Source organism: Macaca fascicularis, chromosome 6 (genome assembly GCF_037993035.2).
Source record: "Macaca fascicularis isolate 582-1 chromosome 6, T2T-MFA8v1.1".
Lineage (NCBI taxonomy): Eukaryota > Metazoa > Chordata > Mammalia > Primates > Cercopithecidae > Macaca > Macaca fascicularis.
In genome coordinates, this window is record NC_088380.1 from 134,723,738 (window position 1) to 134,742,666 (window position 18,929).

Sequence of the window (18,929 nt, forward strand, 5' to 3'; positions counted from 1 at the left end):
GTACTGAAATTACAGGTGTGAGGCACCACACCATGCCCCCTTTTGTTTTTCTACCTCCTTTCTTGTTTCTTTTACCTCAGAGATTTAGGAGATTATCCACATTCTGATTTGCATTTGGGCTAGTCATAACAATTCAGTCGGAGGCTCTTGAAATGTAATTGGTGAGGTATACAAAAATGGGGCATGAATCAGATCAGATGATCATTTTGGTTGTAAACCATTGTCTCATACAAGAAAAGAACACCAAATACTTGAACTAGGAAATATGCAAAAATTTACCAGTTACTTTAACTGAAGACAAGTTAGGGGTCATATATACCTATTACTCTTGACCTCAATTATTGTAGTCTACCATTAATTGTCAAAAATATTTTGTTTTCTACAGCTGAAATATTTAATGAGAACTTTGGGCCAGATTTTCGAGAGGAAGAGACTTTCTTTTCTGTATTTGCCATCTTTTTTCCTGCTGCAACTGGTATTCTGGCTGGAGCGAATATCTCAGGTGATCTTGCAGTAAGTATTTTAAAGTGCTATATCAATTATATATTTTAAAAGTGGAATATGTATATTTATTTTTACAGATAGACTTTTAAAAATCTTCTTGTCTTCTAGGATCCTCAATCAGCCATACCCAAAGGAACACTCCTAGCCATTTTAATTACTACATTGGTTTACGTAGGAATTGCAGTATCTGTAGGTAAATAGTTTTACATTTCTTTATGTTACAGAAATTTCATGATGTACATACTATAAATACTTTTATGACATTTGCTAACTTATAAATTCAGAAATATTTCAATAAAAAGACATGGAATTGCTTATTATAATTCAAAAACAGTTTTTAGAAAACTAATAATGACTTTTATAAACATTATCTAAACCACCAAATGCTTTATGACATTTCCAGTTTTTTAATTAATTATGGTAAATTAGAAAATTATATGAAATTGAATCTGTAAACTCATTCCACTGAGATATATTTATCGAAAACAATTCATATGTAGAAGCAAATGAATTTTACTGCTACAAATTTCTGAACTTTTTAAAAGATGGTTATTTATTTTTTTTATAGTATATAAAGATTCTTTCAAGGCTATTAAGCAATGCTTGGCAATTTTTTACTATAAAAACACTGGTTTCGAAGAATAGGACATACTAGGTTTTACTTAGGAAAAGTTTTACTAAATTCTTACTAGATTGAATGAAAATTATTTCAAAACCATGTTGTTACTTCATGGGATCATGGTATTTTAGAACTTGAAAGGACTTAAGTAGTCAACCAGTCTCTAAACCTTTTCTTACAGATGAGAAAATAGAAGCTCAGAGATTTCACTACCAAAGATAGTGGCATTTGTTTTAGAGATTTGTTTTTATGGCAAAGAAGTTTCTTTTGTTGTTGTTTGTTTTAAATAAAGTCTTTAAGGCTATTTTCTATGAATTTCTATTAGTTTACATATGGTTTGCATTTGTCAAGCTTTATAGTTAAATTTCTTAAGCATAATGCAAAAGTAAATCTTAGTTTAATACTAATGTGAAGAATCATAAACTCCAAGTCCATAGGCTACACAATATGAGGTTTCTATTGGATTTGGTAAGAAAATTTCATTTTTGCTATATCTTCACTGATATGCTGGGAAGTAATAGCATATTTATATTTATAAACTCTGCTTCTAGTTGCTTAAATGTAATTTGGAAATGTCACTACATGACAGAAATACTAATAATATCAGGGTGGGCTGAATGCCTTTTGTTTTTGTTTTTTTGTTTTTTGTTTTTTGAGATGGAGTCTTTCTCTCTGGCCCAGGCTGGAGTACAGTGGCTTGATCTTGGCTCACTGCAACCTCCGCCTCCCGGGTTCAAGCAATTATCATGCCTCAGCCTCCTGAGTAGCTGGGATTACAGGCACTTGCCACCACACCTGGCTAATTTTTGTGTTTTTAGTAGAGATGGGGTTTCGCCATGTTGGCCAGGCTGGTCTCCAACTCCTGACATCAGGTGATCTACCCACCTTGACCTCCCAAAGTGCTGGGATTACAGGCGTGAGCCACCACGCCCAGGCTGAATTGGCATTTACAAAGGAATTTGGATTTCATTTATCCTTAGAATTAATAGACAAATCTCTGAAATTTATTTTGAAAAAACAGATGAATATATATGCTTAGCAAAATATATGGGTTCCCCTAAAAGTTCCTAGCATGCTTCTATACATTATTTAAAGTAAATTTAGTCTTAAAGTGACTTAATTGATTATGTTTTAGCTTGTAAAATAGTTTGTTACAGCAAATGAACATTTTCTATTTTTATTTTACCCTCTAACATTGCTAGCCCTTGTACGCATTTCATTCTGTCTACATTAGCCCTTGGAACAATAGGAGTAACCCCTTGATGCCGATGTTCAGTAGCTAGGCCAGTAAAGGCAGCCTCTACACCAGTGCTTGTTAAGCTCAAAGCAGTGGAACCTTTTTTCCCCAAAAAATTTCAGGCATAGACTATCAGAATACAAAGTACATGAAAATACAGTTACTTTAGGGCTGGAGGGATTTGCAAGGCTCTGTACTCCCCTCATTTGCCAGTTGTTTCAGAGGTACCTTTATGGAAACATGGTTTTTCAAGGACTGTTCTGAATGGTAGATGAAAAAATTGAAAAACAAGGAACTGTATAGTCTGCCTAGTCATTAAAATATCCTCCCTTCTCATACTTAGTTCTGTTTATTCAATTTTTGTGTCATGCATGTAATTTTTACCTCAATATATGATGAAATAATACTGAAAAAGTGCTTCAGAAAGTAAAAATCTTTAAAGTATAAGGAACGGTAATTACCATTAGTTATGCATTACACGTTACTCCGAATAGTAAAGCTTGCTTCAAGGTCACTTTTTAAATATTTTATTACGGAAGTTTTCAATTTTATGGAAGAGTAGGGAGCATATTCAAATTAGCTCAATAATTATTATGCAGCTTCAAAACAGTTAGCAAAAATATTAGTACATGCTTAATCTCGTTTCATCTATTTCCAAGTCACTCTGCTCTATGGGTTATTTTTAAGCAAATCTTAGATACCATGTGTTTTCTTCTTTTCAGGGTAATCATATTTGAGACAGAGATTTGAATATAATTATAATTCATTAATATTCAAATTATTTTCCCTCACAGAAGAATGGTATTACCTGAAGTCTGATTTTTAGCCACGTTCAAGTATAGAATATTTGGAGTATAGGAAAACATCACTGCTGTTTGGAACTCTTTCAGTACAGTGTTTTAATATTTACTTAAGGACATCTTTACCAAATAGGCTAGGAAATAGTTTGCTAATATACCATTTTCCACAACTCTGTTTACATGATTTTTAAGTGTTTATGTGTAAATACTATTCTTTATAAAAGATTCAGTTTCACCAAATATTGGGGACCATGATGCTTTACAAATTCTGTTCCAGGTAAAGTCTTAACTGTAAATGCAATGTATGCTATTATAATTGAGTAGATATATAGTCAATACTTTGGTTTCTTTATAAATATATATGTGTATAATTTTGAAATGAATGTAGATATTAAGTATATTATTCTTGTTGTCACTTGTGTCTTGTTGTCACAACTTTAGGTTCTTGTGTTGTTCGAGATGCCACTGGAAACGTTAATGACACTATTGTCACAGAGTTAACAAACTGTACTTCTGCAGCCTGCAAATTAAACTTTGATTTTTCATCTTGTGAAAGCAGTCCTTGTTCCTATGGCCTAATGAACAACTTCCAGGTGAGCATTGGCTTTGTAATATACAGACGTTCTGTATTTATCTAGGGGTGAGACTACTGTCAAATCTGACCATTCACAATATAGCCATAGCATAGAAGGGAAGACAGTTATTTTATTTTTCTTAATTTTTAATTTTTTTCTTGAGATAGAGTTTTGCTCTGTCTCCCAGGCTGTAGCACAGTGGTGCTAGCTTGGCTTGCTGCAACCTCCGCCTCCTAGGTTCAAACGATTCTCTCGCCTCAATCTCCCATGTAGCTGGGACTGCAGGCGCCCGCCACCACGCCCGGCTAACTTTTGTATTTTTAGTAAGGATGGGGTTTTACCATGTTGGCTAGGCTGGTCTCGAACTCCTGATGTCAAGTGATCCACCTGCCTGGGCCTCCCAAAGTGCTGGGATGGCAGGTGTGAGCCACTGCGCCTGGCCAGTTGTTCTTTATATTCCCCTAAAACTGTAGATATCTAATTGGGCAAACTAAAATATGAATGGATAAAATCTGAGGATGTTCAAGAGCAAAGAACCCCTGGAAGTTAATGTTTTTATAACAGCATGTAACATATATATATGAGTGTGTGTGTATTTATATATGTAGTATATAAATATACTGCTTTAGAAAGCATGGAATCATCTTGCACATGGTCGTATTTGTGTGGGTCTGTTTTTAGATTCTTGATTTTGTTCTGTTGATCTTTGTGTCTGTCTTTGTGTCAGTACCACACATTCTTAATTACTGTAGTTAAATGGTAAGTTTTGAGGTCAGATAGATTAATTCCTCCCATTTTAGCCTTTCTAAAAAAATTGTTTTAGCTATTTTAGTTCGTTTGTCTTTCCATATAAAAATTTAAAATAACATTGTGTGTGTGTGTGTTTTAATTAATTTATTTACTTTTTAATTTTTTTTAATCACTTCAGTAGTTTTTGGGTTACATGTGGTTTCTGGTTACATGGATGAATTGTGTTGTGATGGAGTCTGAGATTTGGGCACACCTATCACCCAAGTACCTTACATTTATTTTTAAAAAGTCTTGTTGGGATTTTGATAGGAATTTACATTAAACTGGTATATCAATTTGGAGAGAATTGACTATGTTGAGTGTTCAATTCATAAACATCATCTCTCCATTTATTTGTGTTGTCTTTGATTTTTTTTAGTTAGCATTTTGTCGTTTTCAGCATACGCATCCTGTATGTATTTTGTTAAATTTACAACTAAATATTTTTATTTCGCGCAATTTAAACCCATACCAATTGAGTTCAGTTTTCTAATTAGTCTTCATAATTGCTTTATATATAAATGGCCTTTATAAAAGCATTGATCAGTGTCAATAGTAGTGTTACTTTATTAGATACGGCTCATATAAAGTCATTCAGCATGAAATCACCATTTAACATTTAACAACAGAATTTAATTCTGAATGGATACTTGAAAGCTAGTGAATTTCTAAAACATACAAACTGGACAGTTTAGTAGTACTTCTCAAGTATTTGGAGGCTGTCAGTTCTGCTGTTTATTGTTACCTCTATTAAGATACTGAAATTGAAATGAAATTTTAGTCTGCCAGATTTATGCATTTTTAGAAACAGAAAAGATTATATAAGGGGAAAATATATTACTACAATTAATTTGGAGGATAATTTTGAGTTGTTTGTTAAGTCCTAGGATGGTAGAAAGAACACAAAGGTGTAGATTCAGGAGATTAAATCAAAATATTCTATTGTAAATTCATAGAGTACATGGTTCTCCTGATTTCCAAAGAAAAATAAAAATTTTGCTTTGTAATTTTTTTCAGTATTGTATAAACAGAATAATTTGGATTTTAATGTATTTAAAATGCTGTGTTTTATGTACAATCTGTAAATTTTACAATACAGTTTTAACTAAAATTTGTAAAGGCATTGTTTTTATTTTTTATTATGTAGTTTGAAGCAATTGACTCTACTTTCAGTGGTTACAAATATTGAACTCAATTATGTGATAGAAGTTTGTGTTTTCTAGTCATGAGACTAGGCAGAATTGTAGGAATGAAAGAAAGTATTCATATCCAGCTAATGATTCAGGCCAGTTCTGACATTGATATTGTGTATGGAAGGCACAAACGTTGGTCTTTGCCCAGTGACTGAAAATACCAGTCAGATTTCTGTGTGGCCTTAAGATAGAAAAGTTTGTTGTCTTTATCAAGTCTAGTATGGACTCATTCAAGCAAAGAGGAATTTGGTATAAGTAAAGCTGCTTTTCTAATTTAAAGTAAGTAAACTTTTCAAAAATACTTTGTAAAGCGATACAACATGAGGGAAAATCTTGTGAAAATATAAATACCTTGGCATTTGGATAATGAAGAATGGTGGATAGGACATAAGTGAGGAGTATGTAAGTTGGAGTCTCCATCATAAGATCTGTACAAGTCATACTTTATAATCACCTTTTCATACTTCAGGAAATAAAGTTATTTGAGTTATCTTGTTGCTCTTAAATTTTAAATTGTATATATAGTCTTATATTGCTTGCTATATTTCTACATTATAATGTCCTCTGAAACCTTTGACTCACTGTTGCATAATAAACAAAATGCGAGCTTTAGTCTAAATCAGTCAGAGCCCTTCATACCTCTTCTTAAGCCTCACTGCCTTCTGTTCCCACTGGACTCCAGCCACTGAGTGTATTTGTACACGCACACATACATACCCTACTCTCTTCCTTTAGTCATTGCTTCACTCTGCTTGGAATTCTCCTGTGGTTTATTTTTCCATGTCCAGATCCACCTGACTTCAAGGCAACTTAGTTCCATGAAGATTTTCTTGAATCCCAAATCATCTTCAACACACACCCCCACACAGACTTTTATCATTCATTTTGTTTACTTGCTATCTTTTAGCTTTTATTAGACTTTTGTCTTTTTTTCCCCTTTAGAGACAACACGGTCATTTTTTCATCTGTTTCCACTGTATATCGTTGACACTAATATTATTTACATTCAATATTATTATCCTTGCTGCTGATATTTTACCATTACATGTTGAGAAGTGCAGAGGTTATTGGGTAACTGTTCAACTATTTACTAGAAAACAGGAAACCTATTATAGCAGGCCCCAAAACATAGTATTTCCAGATGAAAAGTCTGGATCATAATTTATTTCAATTTATAACTGATGGAAGAAGGGAAAATGTATTATTTCCTCAACATGGAAGAGAAAAGGCTATAGAAATGCTGGTGGTGTCAGTTTTGCCTTACTCCTACAATGCAGAATGTATCATATACTCTTTCTCTACTTTCGTCCAATTACGTCTTTCTTTGTACTTAATTTAACTTTGAGATCGTTACGACAGATATAGAATTTTGTGTGATCTAATGAGGCTGTATAGCAGAAACTGGGTTTATTCATTTTAATCTTGACTCATCTGTCCTTCACAGTCTCCTTTCCTAAAGATAAGGTTGTCAGTTCTAAGTAATCCAGCATTACTGTGAAAAATAGTGACTATGAAAAATGCACAGCATATATATAACTATCAAATTGTTATTAAAAGGCTGAGTAGAAAATAATCTTTTCAGATTTTCTCCCCACTCTTAGAAGTCTGTGCTACTGTCTTTAAAACACTTCAGAGATGTATTCTTCATATTTAACCTTAAATCTAATGGAAGATCTAGGGAAAGATGTTTAGTCAACAGGGTGGTTTATGTGTACATGAAATCAGGCTTATGCATTGTGGACAGGGATTGTACCCGTTGCTAACTTTCTGTTTGGTTTAAACAATTAAATTTTACAGTCAAATGTGTGACAGAAACAGCTTAAAACCTGATTTCCTTATCTCTTTGGTCTCAGTTGACATGTTCTTAGTCAATATAAATGAAAGATAAAATCTCTACCAATGAAGCAAATAATCTGAGTGAAGATCACCATTCACTGCTGGGAAATTTATAATACCATTCACAGCTGCTCAGGTTGACAATAGTTGAATCCACCACACAACTCCTCCACTTTAATTTTGTGTTTTGACAAGTTTCACAGATTCAGAAGTACACAGTGAATACCTGTGTACTTATCCTTCAGTTATATTTACTAGTTTATATTGTACCCTATTTGCTTTGTATGTGTATATGTATAGTCTTTTTCTCCTCAAATAAGTTATAGACATCATGACATGACAATCATTTTGAAGTATTTAATGCATTTTGTATAAGCACAATATGGTTATCCTACTTAAGAAATTAAACATTGATGAAATACTGTTATTTAAATATATATCCTATGTTCATATTTCTCCACTTGTCCCAGTAATGTCCTTTATAGTATTTTTTCTAAGTCCAAGATTCATCTAGGATCACGCATAGTATTTAGTTATCATGTCATTTTAAAATCATTTAATCTAGGGGAGTTTCTAGCTCACATTAATCTTTATGACATTGACATTTTCAGCATTTGAACCGGGTTGTTTTGAATTGTGCCCCTCAGTTTGAATTTACCTGATTCATGAGCTTGGTGATCAGTCCTTTGTTGTTGGTGGTTTTTTATTTTTTATTTTTTTTAAGTTTTCTAAGAGGAAATATTTGAACATGTACACAGAGAAAGCAATATAATACACCTAATACCTATAATACCCAGCTTTATCAGTTATCAATGCATGGTTAATTTTGTTTCCTGTGTAACTCCTCCTATCCCAGATTATTTAGAGCAAAACCCTAGACTTTAGATCATATCTTCAGCTGGAAATATTTCCACATTTAGCTCTAAAAGATAAAGGCTTAGAAAAAAATAGTCTAACCACAATACTATCTTAACATAAGAAACAGCCTTCCTAATGAGAAGTACATGATGGCACTTATGCAATACTCTTGCCAAAACTTTTACCTCATTTTGATTAACTGTCTAGATAGAACTAGTTTACTAGAATTATAGAAATGAGAAGAGTTGTTAAGCAACACAATGATGATGAAGTCCGAAAAATCCAGAGCATGAGATCTCCATGAGAGAAATGATAGAAAAATAATAAAAGGAAAAGGAAATGTGAACCTGTTGATTGAAAAAGACTGAAGAGACACATAAACCAAATATAATATAATGTGTAACCTTTTTTTTTTTTTTTTTTTTTTTTGGATCCTGATTTGAACAGACTCTTTTTGAAAGATAAGAAAGGGTAATTTAGGGAATTTGAATGCCGACTTGCCTTTTTGTGGTACTGTTAAGCAATTATTAAGTTTTTAAGCTGTGACATTGGCATTATAGTTAAGTTTTCAAAAGTCCTTATCTGTTAGAGATACATACTGAAATATTTATATGTTAAAGGATATCTGGGACTTGTTTCAAAATATTGTGGGGAATGGCCCTAAGTTGATCATTGTTGAAATTAGGTGATAAATGTTAGCAGTTCATTATTCTCTTCTCTCTGCTATTGTGTGTTTAACATTTTATGAATGAAAAGGTTTTCTTAAGGTAAGGACTAGTGGTAAATTTGTTTCAGATATTTGTAATGCACATAGCATTGTTGTTGTTATTACTATAAATTATCCCCAGTGTTAACCTCCTTCAAAATGTGACCACATAATATTGTGCTATTTTCTGAATTGTGAGATTTATTTTTCTATTTTTGTCACTTTTATTTAAGGTAATGAGTATGGTGTCAGGATTTACACCATTAATTTCTGCAGGTATCTTTTCAGCCACTCTTTCTTCAGCATTAGCATCCCTTGTGAGTGCTCCCAAAATATTTCAGGTAAGCGTTTTTATATTACAGGCTTTATTAAAGGGAGAGTTAAAGTAATGCTTCTTAATTTGAAATTGTTGCTGTTTACAAATTTATTTGCTTCTGTCAACCATGTATATACATATACATGATATATATATGCACATAAAGACATACATAATTTTATGTGTATGAATGAACGTGAATATGTTTATTTATATAAACATTTGTGCATTTGCCTGCTGTCAAGGTATAGTCTGAGTTCTCTTTTTAGAAGTGCTGGATGTTTGCTTTTTTGACATATTTAGCATACGTTTTCAAGATGTCTAAGGTATAGGAATGCAGTCTAAGACTGCAAATGGGGAGTAGCAAAATATCTTTGTTCTGGTTAGTATGGTTTCAACCTAAATATTTTATTTTACAAATATTTAAGTACCTAACGTGTGCTACACATTGTGTTCATTACTTGAGGGTATAATGATGTATAGGATAGACATTATCTCCTTTTAGTGAGCATTAAACAGCTGAATACTGATGGGAAGTACTTTTTATTGCTAAATCAAATAAATGAATGTTGATTCTGCAGTCTTGTTCTTAATGCTGTATTTATAGCCAATGAGTATATCATTTAAGACAGTGTTCAGCAATGTTTTAAGAAAGATAGTTAAGTTTTATAGTCAGGATTTTTATCTGCTTTAAGATATCGGCTTGTTTTTCTTAAAATAGGTCACAACTATATCATTTATCAAGCTTCCAACTTTGTTTTTACTTGTGTGCCTGCTTCTCTGATTTCTTCTTCATAAAATTTAATTTCAACATGGCGATAGGGTAAGGCAGATAGAAATTTTGACCAGCATCCTTCTGATGTTTGAAATGTTTGAATTTCCTTTACATTTTGTAGGTGAAGCAGTATGTGGGACAGGATAAAAGGGATGACCGAGAATTAGAAACTTGAGTCTCAATCCTGATTAACCTATTAGAACTATCAGTAAATCTATATATCTAATTTTAATATATTTCATTTTAATGTTTTCTTTCATTAGGCTTTATGTAAGGACAACATCTACCCAGCTTTCCAGATGTTTGCTAAAGGTTATGGGAAAAATAATGAACCTCTTCGTGGCTACATCTTAACATTCTTAATTGCACTTGGATTCATCTTAATTGGTTAGTTATATAAATGGTGTGTTATTGTAGATTTTTGGTGCATCTATATTCTAGGCATTGAATTATTAAATTATTAACAACGTTATCTTGGTATACTAAGTCTCTTTGTAATCAAAGAAAGTTTATAAAGTACTGTAAGTAATAGCACTCAGTACATATTTGCTGAAATTATTGCCATTACTAAGTCCTCATTAGAGCCTAAAGGGAATTCCTAGGTTCTTTTTCCTAAAACAAATATGATAATGGCATAAAGAAAAGGATTGCAGTGTCACCTGTGACATCAGTGCCTTTGGTGATCTATTTTTTTGGCACTCTGCCTCTGATCACAAGTGAGCTCTGTTGGGTCTTCCACTGCTAAAGACGACATTGGACTTTTTAAGGTTTAAAGAATTTTGTCTAACCTCTGAGACTAGTTGACATTAAAAGGCTGATGTACCACCAAGTGTTGTGGGACTATGTGGAAACTAACTCCCATCTGACACCATTAGATGTGTATTTGGTGTAGCCACTTCTGGAGAACAAGTGGGCAATATCTCGTAAACTTTTCTGTAATCAGCAGTTTTCCTTCTAGGTGTGTGCCCTTTAGAAACTTGTATATATACTTAAAGAGCCATATACAATAATGTTTCTAGTATTATTCATTATAGTGAAAAATGAAAGCAACCTAGATCAATAGAAGAAAACTATGCAGCAGTTAGAGGAATAAACTTGGTTTTCACATATCAATGTGGATGAATTTCAAAAATAAATGTAAAAGATCAAATTTCAGAATGATACATATGGTATGCTATTTACATAACTTTTAAAACACCCAGAACAGTACTGTATGATGCATATAGACTGTATATGTCATAAAACTATGTATGACTGGACAGAATATACCAAGTTTGGAGAAGTGTGAGATAAAGTATAAAGGGGATTCAATAGTTTGCATAGGATTGGATTTCTGAAAAGTTAAGTGTATGAGGCATATATGGCAAAATCTAAATGTTTATGAAATCTGGATGGTAGTTATGGGGTGTTGTGTTGTTAACTAAAGATTTGAAATACTTCATAATTTTAAAAAGTTAAATGTCTAATACGTCAGTAAATCTTGCACGTGTTTGTTTTGCAGCTGAACTGAATGTTATTGCTCCAATTATCTCAAACTTCTTCCTTGCATCATATGCATTGATCAATTTTTCAGTATTCCATGCATCACTTGCAAAATCTCCAGGTAATTTTACATTTTTAAAAAAGTTTGTAAATACTATTTTTGATTTCAAAGAAAATAAAACTTTTGCCACATTTTAAAAGATATTATGTGTGGGATTAGTTCATTAATGCCATATCTGCCTTTATAGTTAATTCAAATTAAGTCTTCAAAGATCTCTTTATCAGTAAGTTTACTGATAATATTGTTTGTCTTCAAAGCGTTTAGCATTAATCTAATTCTGATAACACTGTGAAAAATTGTTACTTTTTAAAAAACTAGTTTTTCAATCTTTAGCTGATTTCTATTTTAGTTCTAAGAACATCACTCTGATGTAGGTTACCTGTAAGAAAATGGTTTTAACATAGTGAATTCTGTAAAATTCTGACATAAGGGGTCTCTATCAACTGTAAATGTATGAGACTTTTCTTATAAACTGTGACTACCGTTGCAAATCAGGAAAGGAACTGAAGAAACAAAAGCATTGTTCCTTTTAAAGATTTGAAAGTCTGAGGACAGGGAAGATAAAGTATGAGAACTTTGAACACAAACATTCTAGCATCAGGGTTTTACTTTAAACATATAAATTTTATTGAAATGATCTTTTAAAATAATTTTGCCTGTGGAACTACTTACCAATGAAAATTTAAAAACGTGGTCTTCAACATTTTTTAAAGTGGGCTTCCTTCATAAATACTTCACTAAATGGGAAGGTAGGTGTTTCTGTAGTCAGCTCTTAGTTCTTCTAGCAAGTTGATTATGTTTTTAATGATTTTTATGAACATTTTGTTTGAAATGTTTTATATATTCATTAGACTATGGATATGAGTCATCTTAGAACCAGAAAATAAAGCCTAGTTACTACTAAGGATTCAATTTGAAACCTTTCTTTGTAAAACCTTCTGTAGTTTTTAACATTCACCTAAGGTAGGTTGATTTACTCTTTTAATGAAGGGTTTATTGAATACAGAACTAGTAGGATACAGTAATGTGGAAATAGATATTACCTTTTCATAGTCATCAAGAATTGTCAAATTCAATTGTGATCAATAATAGTCTTTGACTTCACTTTTCAGTATTAGACTTATACTTAATGCTTAAAGTCCTCTCAGTGTGTCAGCGCTAAAGAATGTTATTTTTTGAATACATATGTACCATTATGTAAAGCAGATGAAGTATTTGCGTGACTTTTATTTATTTGTTATTGTTAGGATGGCGTCCTGCATTCAAATACTACAACATGTGGATATCACTTCTGGGAGCAATTCTTTGTTGCATAGTGATGTTTGTCATTAACTGGTGGGCTGCACTGCTAACATATGTGATAGTCCTTGGGCTGTATATTTATGTTACCTACAAAAAACCAGGTTAGTAGACTTTTTTGTTTGTATCCCAAGCTAGAAAACATCTAGAAGTTCTTTGTTATTTTTCATTTTAAGCATCATCTTTTGTATATTTCAAAGCTACTTTGTATAAAACCTAAAATACTTTATTTCCAAACTCTTTAAAGTTTTATTTTTTTCAAATACATGTAGTTTTAATAAAACAGTTACTTCGAGATTTTTTATTCTTACGGTTTCCATTCTTACTCATAAATTAAATTGATCCTATTTGTAGAAAAATAATAAATGCATATAATTAACATTTTGCTGCACTCACTATATTTTAAAATTATTTTTTGAAAGGATCCAGTTACAGTACTGTAGTAGCTATGTAGCCTAATAAGCTAGGCTATCTATATATATATAACCTACTGTGGTCTTAGAACTGTATTGAATAACACGGAGTTAACAAAATATTGGAAGACATAGTGTCTTTCCCACTAGGATACTATGTAGCAGGGGAAATTGGACAAACTTGTTTTAACTGGGCAATGATTAGTGATTTCCTAGTATGTCATATTGATAACAGCTAAATGTATCTCCCAGTAAGATGATGATGCTAGAGTATGTTAGGATTGGTCCCAATATTGAGCATTATAACCTGTGACACAAGAAAGACCTGATGAGAAAGTCTTCATTTGGGCTTAATAGAATAGATTGGGAAGAGATTACATAAGATTAGTTTCAATAAGAATACATTTTGTAATCCAGATATGAAATGATGAGCTTTTAGATTAAAGTGGTAGCTCCAGAAATGAAATAAACCATTTTAGAAGAAATTATTTCTCTAACGTACCTATTAAGTCTATAAATTAACAAATGTCTAAATCATTTGAAGTCCAAGTTGTTTATTCAATAAGAAATAAAATTTTCCTGTTCAAATAACCCAGTTAAGTACTATAAACAAGTATTTCTTAACAATTAGAAATTTGCTCATTTCCCTTTAGACCTTTGGCTATACAAACAATAATTTTAACATATTTATTTGTGAAACTCTTTTAGAGTTGTATGCACAGCATGTCTGCAGCCCTATCTATCTTTTCTAAATTATACTTTAAATGAATTATAGTTCAGATTATCAGTCTTAATATCTTGCTGTATATGTGAACTATTGAAAGTACAATAGTGTATTTCAGCAATTGACTTTTTAAATGTGAAAGCATGTTTAATTCTCTGTGCCTCAGATTCGCTATTTATTGGTTGTTATTACTGATATTAATGCTGCATGAACATTATCTTCCCACAGATGTGAATTGGGGATCCTCTACACAAGCCCTGACTTACCTGAATGCACTGCAGCATTCAATTCGTCTTTCTGGAGTGGAAGACCACGTGAAAAACTTTAGGTATGTGATAAAGAAGGAAACACATCTTTATCTCTTTTTGCTGGCCAGTCAGTTCTTATTTTTCAGTGACATTTTCATGTGCATTTCACATTTTTAATTGGACTTGGGCAGTTTAATTATTCAAGAACAAAATTGTACAAAGAGAAAAATTAACAAAAATGTTATGAGGGTTTTGGAGTTTTCTCACTTGAAGACTTTTAAATGATGCGTATCATAAAGTCAAAGTTTTATTTTCTCCATGGCCATTAAAGTTATGTAACTGTATGAGATTCATAAAGATTTTTTGACATGCCTTATTTTGTACATTACCAACACACTAAAATTGTTAGTTGTGTCTTATCAGTGATTAACTGGAAGTAACTTATAGTGACAAAGAATCAGTGCTTACACTGAAGAGCATTTATTACTATTTTCCTCAATAAATGACTTTAAGAATATATTACCTTTTTGGATGGGCACGGTGGCTCATGCCTGTAATCCCAGCATTTTGGGAGGCTGAGGCTGGGGGATCACTTGAGGTCAAGAGTTCGAGACTAGCCTGGCCAACATGGTAAAACCCTGTCTCTACTAAAAATAAAAAAATTAGCCAGGCATGGTGGCGCATGTCTGTAGTCCCAGCTACTTGGGAGGCTGAGGCAGGAGAATGGCTTGAACCCAAGAGGCGGAAGTTGCAGTGAGCCAAGATCATGCCACTGCACTCCAGCCTGGGCAACAGAGTGAGACTCCGTCTCAAAAAAAAACAAAAGAAGATTATATTATCTTTCTAATAGTTTATTAACCCTCAGTATAAACTTTCTTTAGTCATGAGTAATCCCTCCTTATTGGCTTCTGCATGATAAACACAAATCTTTCCTATGTTTAAAGAAACGCTGAAACATAGATAAGTGTCAAAAGAGAATTGCTCTACCCAGTCTCCCTCCCAGTCAAAGTAATTGTTTATTTTTTTGTTACTTTTTCGAATTCCCCCCTTCCTTTTGCTAGAATAAAAAGTTCTCAGAGACCACACGCAGGTCTTCAGCTTTAGTGTAGACAGAAATGGAGAAGAAGGAATGAGAGCCCTGGGAGGAAAACTTTTCACTTCAGCATATTTTGGATAGTGATGTCAAAGATAACAGAAAATAGAAATTACTCTTTTTATGTAAAAAGTTGTATCCTAGAACTGAGAGTATGACCAAGAGTCTATGTTTATTTGCCATTAATTTAAAAAACAAACAAACACAAAACCTATTGCTTTGGCTCATTGTAGTAAAGGCAACATTAAAAAAAATTATTTTTGGGTATGGTGGCTCATGCCTGCAGTCCCATTACTTGGGGAGCCTGAGGCAGAAGGATCACTTGAGCTTAGGAGTTGGAGACCAGCAATTTCAGACCAGGCTAGGCAACATAGTGAGATCTTGTCTTTACCAAAAATTTATAAAATAGCAAAGTATGATAGTGCATACCTGTGGTCGGGAGACCAAGGCTGCGGGATCGCTTGAGTCTAGAAGTGTCTAGGCTATAGTAAGCCATGATTGCAATAGCGAGACCCTGTCTAAAAAAAAAAAATTAGCCCAATTTGGCTTTTTAATTTTTACAAGAATTATACGTGAATATTGTGTAAAGAGGAAAAGCTAGTCTGCAAGGTTTGTCATGAAAATCAGTAGTTGCCTGCTCCTCATATCCTACTTCATAAATATCATGCTTGTGTTGCTGCACAGTAGTCCCGTTACCCACAGGGGTTATGTTCCGGGACCCTCAGTGGATAGCTGGAACTGCAGAGAGTACTCAACTTCATTGTCATGGGTCAGAACACCTTTTTGTGGTTGTTGTTCATGTCTCCTATCCACAAAGTTAGTGCCTTTTCCATCTTAACTAAGCCCTTATTGCACATTACAGCTGCAACTCTTACAGTTTGAAGTACAGAAGCAAAACTAGCATGAATTTATTTTTCCTTCCTTATAATTTCACAGTTAGAAGATTCATTTTCTTACTGTAGATTTTAGTAACCTCTGCATATGATTTTTTTTCTTTCCTTACTAAGAACTTTCACCTTTTCACTTAAAGGAAGCATTTTACAGTTTTTCTTGGCATATTCAAATTGCCAGCATCACTACTCTTGTGCTTTGAGGGCATCATGAAGTAAAAAAGAGTTGCCTGAACACAGGCACTGCGATATGCAACAGTTGATCTGATAACCAGGACAGATATTGGGCAGGTAGTATCTGTAGCACGGAGACGCTGGATAAAGGGAGAATTTATGTCCCAGGCCAGATGGAGCCGGATGTTGAGAAATTTCACCACACTACTCAGAATGATGTATAATTTAAAACTTATAAATTGTGTATTTATGGAATGTTCTATATTCTGAAACAATGGAAAACAAAGCTGCAGATAAGGGGGGACTACTGTACTTTTTGATTTTTAATTTTGGGTATTATTGACTGATGTCTTTCATCTACATATGCCTACCTCATGCATGCATCCTTACCTTTATACCCCATCCTCCCTGTACATTTTATATCATGCTTTTGATTATATCATATTTGGTATTTCTATTTTTAAGACTTTTAAACCAGCTGTAACAGCTGAGCCATGTAGTAAATTACTGTTTTTTCTTTGCTACATAGCTTTTTTGTTTCCCCAAAAGTAATTTTTCTTCTTACTTAACTATATTCATCACCGTCTTAACCTTCACCAGACTTGCCGAAAGATTTTTGTTGTCTTCACCTTGTGAAGACTTACTGTTTACTGTTTCTTTAATTTGGGTTTTGGGATTTAGCCTTGTCTGAAATGAAGTATCTCTAATACTTGGCCAGGGAAGTTCGGCATTGGTGAGTGGAGCTTGTCAGTGGAAGTCCTTAATGTAGATTAATGTGGCTTTGCTGGAAAGAAAGGCTTTCTTTTTGATCTGATTAGATTTTCCAGAAAAGATCTTTTAATCTTCTGCTTGTAGGTAGAGCGTTCTGGGAGCCAAGTGGAGAAAGAAGCTTAAAGGTTTCAGGGTTCAGTATATACATGTTCTTTAAACTCTCCTATTAAAAGTAGCTTACTTCTGCCCCCAGCTGTTGCTGGTGACTCCCAGACCAGGGGCTCTCTCCAGCAAATAAGCCCCAGCTTAGTAGGGTTGGGAAGGGACAGGGACAGTGACCTATCACAGTGATGGAAATGATTTAGATCCATTTAGTTACTTCTTGTGTAAACTTTTACTTTCTTTGACACACTGTTCTGCCATGTCCAGAGGGACCTACTGTTCCTAACTCCTAGGCATTTTGGTGATTTTTAGATGTAAAATCAGGTAGTTTCATAGCTTTCTCATGTGCTTTTCAGATTTTGTTTTTTTCCTGATTTGTCAAATCCTTTACTTTTCTTCCAGTTGCTTTCTAGCTTTCAGTATTTCAGTGCACTTGTGCTCTAGATGTTTTTGTGGTTTGTGACTTTAAAAAAAAATCTCTATGTCATGGAGAGCTTTGAGAAAGGAGACAAAATCAAGGCAGATGTGCACTCTGCTGCTGTTACTCAAAGTCATCCCTAATAAACTTTGTACTGTACCATTTTTGGTATGATAAAACTGTACCAAATTATATCTTTGTGGTTTTTTATTTAGTAGAGGTAGGGGCTACAAGTTAATTTCTCACAATAACAGATTCTGTTAGTTAGGGTATGGGTTAAACTGCTGTAACACAAAGACTGAAAAATACAGTGGCTCAAACAAGAGAGACATTGGTGTCGCATGGTAGTCCAGAAGTAGACAGATGGTTCATGGCAGGTAAGCAGATTTGCTATACTTTGGTCACTCAGGACCCGCATTCCTTATCAGTCTGTCATTCCCTAGTTGTTTTTGTTCGTGTGGTCAGAGTCATCACCGCATCCATAGTCTAGCTTTCTGGAAAGGGGGAAGAATGTATGGAGGCAGCGCAGCTTCCTGGAAATAGGAACATACTTACGGGCTATAAGTTAGTCATTGGGCCACATGTAGCTCCTAGGAAGACTAGGAAATATGCTGTCTGGCTAAGGAGTTATGTAACTTGCTGAAGCTCAGAAAGCCTGGGGCATGATTTCATGTTTGATTGCCTCAAAGCAACTCTCCCAGACAGAATTGCTTTACCAGCTCATTTGCTTAAATTCTAAGTAAGATGGTATTTTTTGAAAAGTCGTTATTTAGGTTTGCATGCTCATTTTAAGGGCTCCTCTAAAAGTTAATGTTTAAGTCAGAAATGGTAGTCTGCAGTTCACTTTCTGTTATAGTTTATTTTGATTATATAAATCCTTGTCTTAAAGAATTTTTGCCAACCTGTTTGGACCTACCAAATGGAGACCTGTATATTTTTTTCATTAAATATCAGTGATTTCCATTTCTAGTCAGTGAAAATCAAGAGCTACAAATATATGAAAGGCATGCCACTGTCTCACATTTGCAAAGGCAATTAAATTCAGT

At 33.5% G+C, this 18,929-nt stretch overlaps 1 protein-coding gene across 2 annotated transcripts in view; it reads left to right on the plus strand.

Moving 5' to 3' along the window:
• Window positions 1-18,929, plus strand: part of SLC12A2 (solute carrier family 12 member 2) — a 103,330-nt gene that overhangs the window by 52,056 nt on the left and 32,345 nt on the right. For both annotated transcript variants that reach the window (XM_005557674.4, XM_005557675.4), the window contains exons 8-15: window positions 386-513; window positions 613-697; window positions 3,602-3,753; window positions 9,351-9,458; window positions 10,472-10,595; window positions 11,710-11,811; window positions 12,999-13,154; window positions 14,416-14,515. In XM_005557674.4, the coding sequence (XP_005557731.1) occupies window positions 386-513; window positions 613-697; window positions 3,602-3,753; window positions 9,351-9,458; window positions 10,472-10,595; window positions 11,710-11,811; window positions 12,999-13,154; window positions 14,416-14,515 (955 nt within the window). The remainder of the gene's footprint in view (window positions 1-385; window positions 514-612; window positions 698-3,601; window positions 3,754-9,350; window positions 9,459-10,471; window positions 10,596-11,709; window positions 11,812-12,998; window positions 13,155-14,415; window positions 14,516-18,929) is intronic.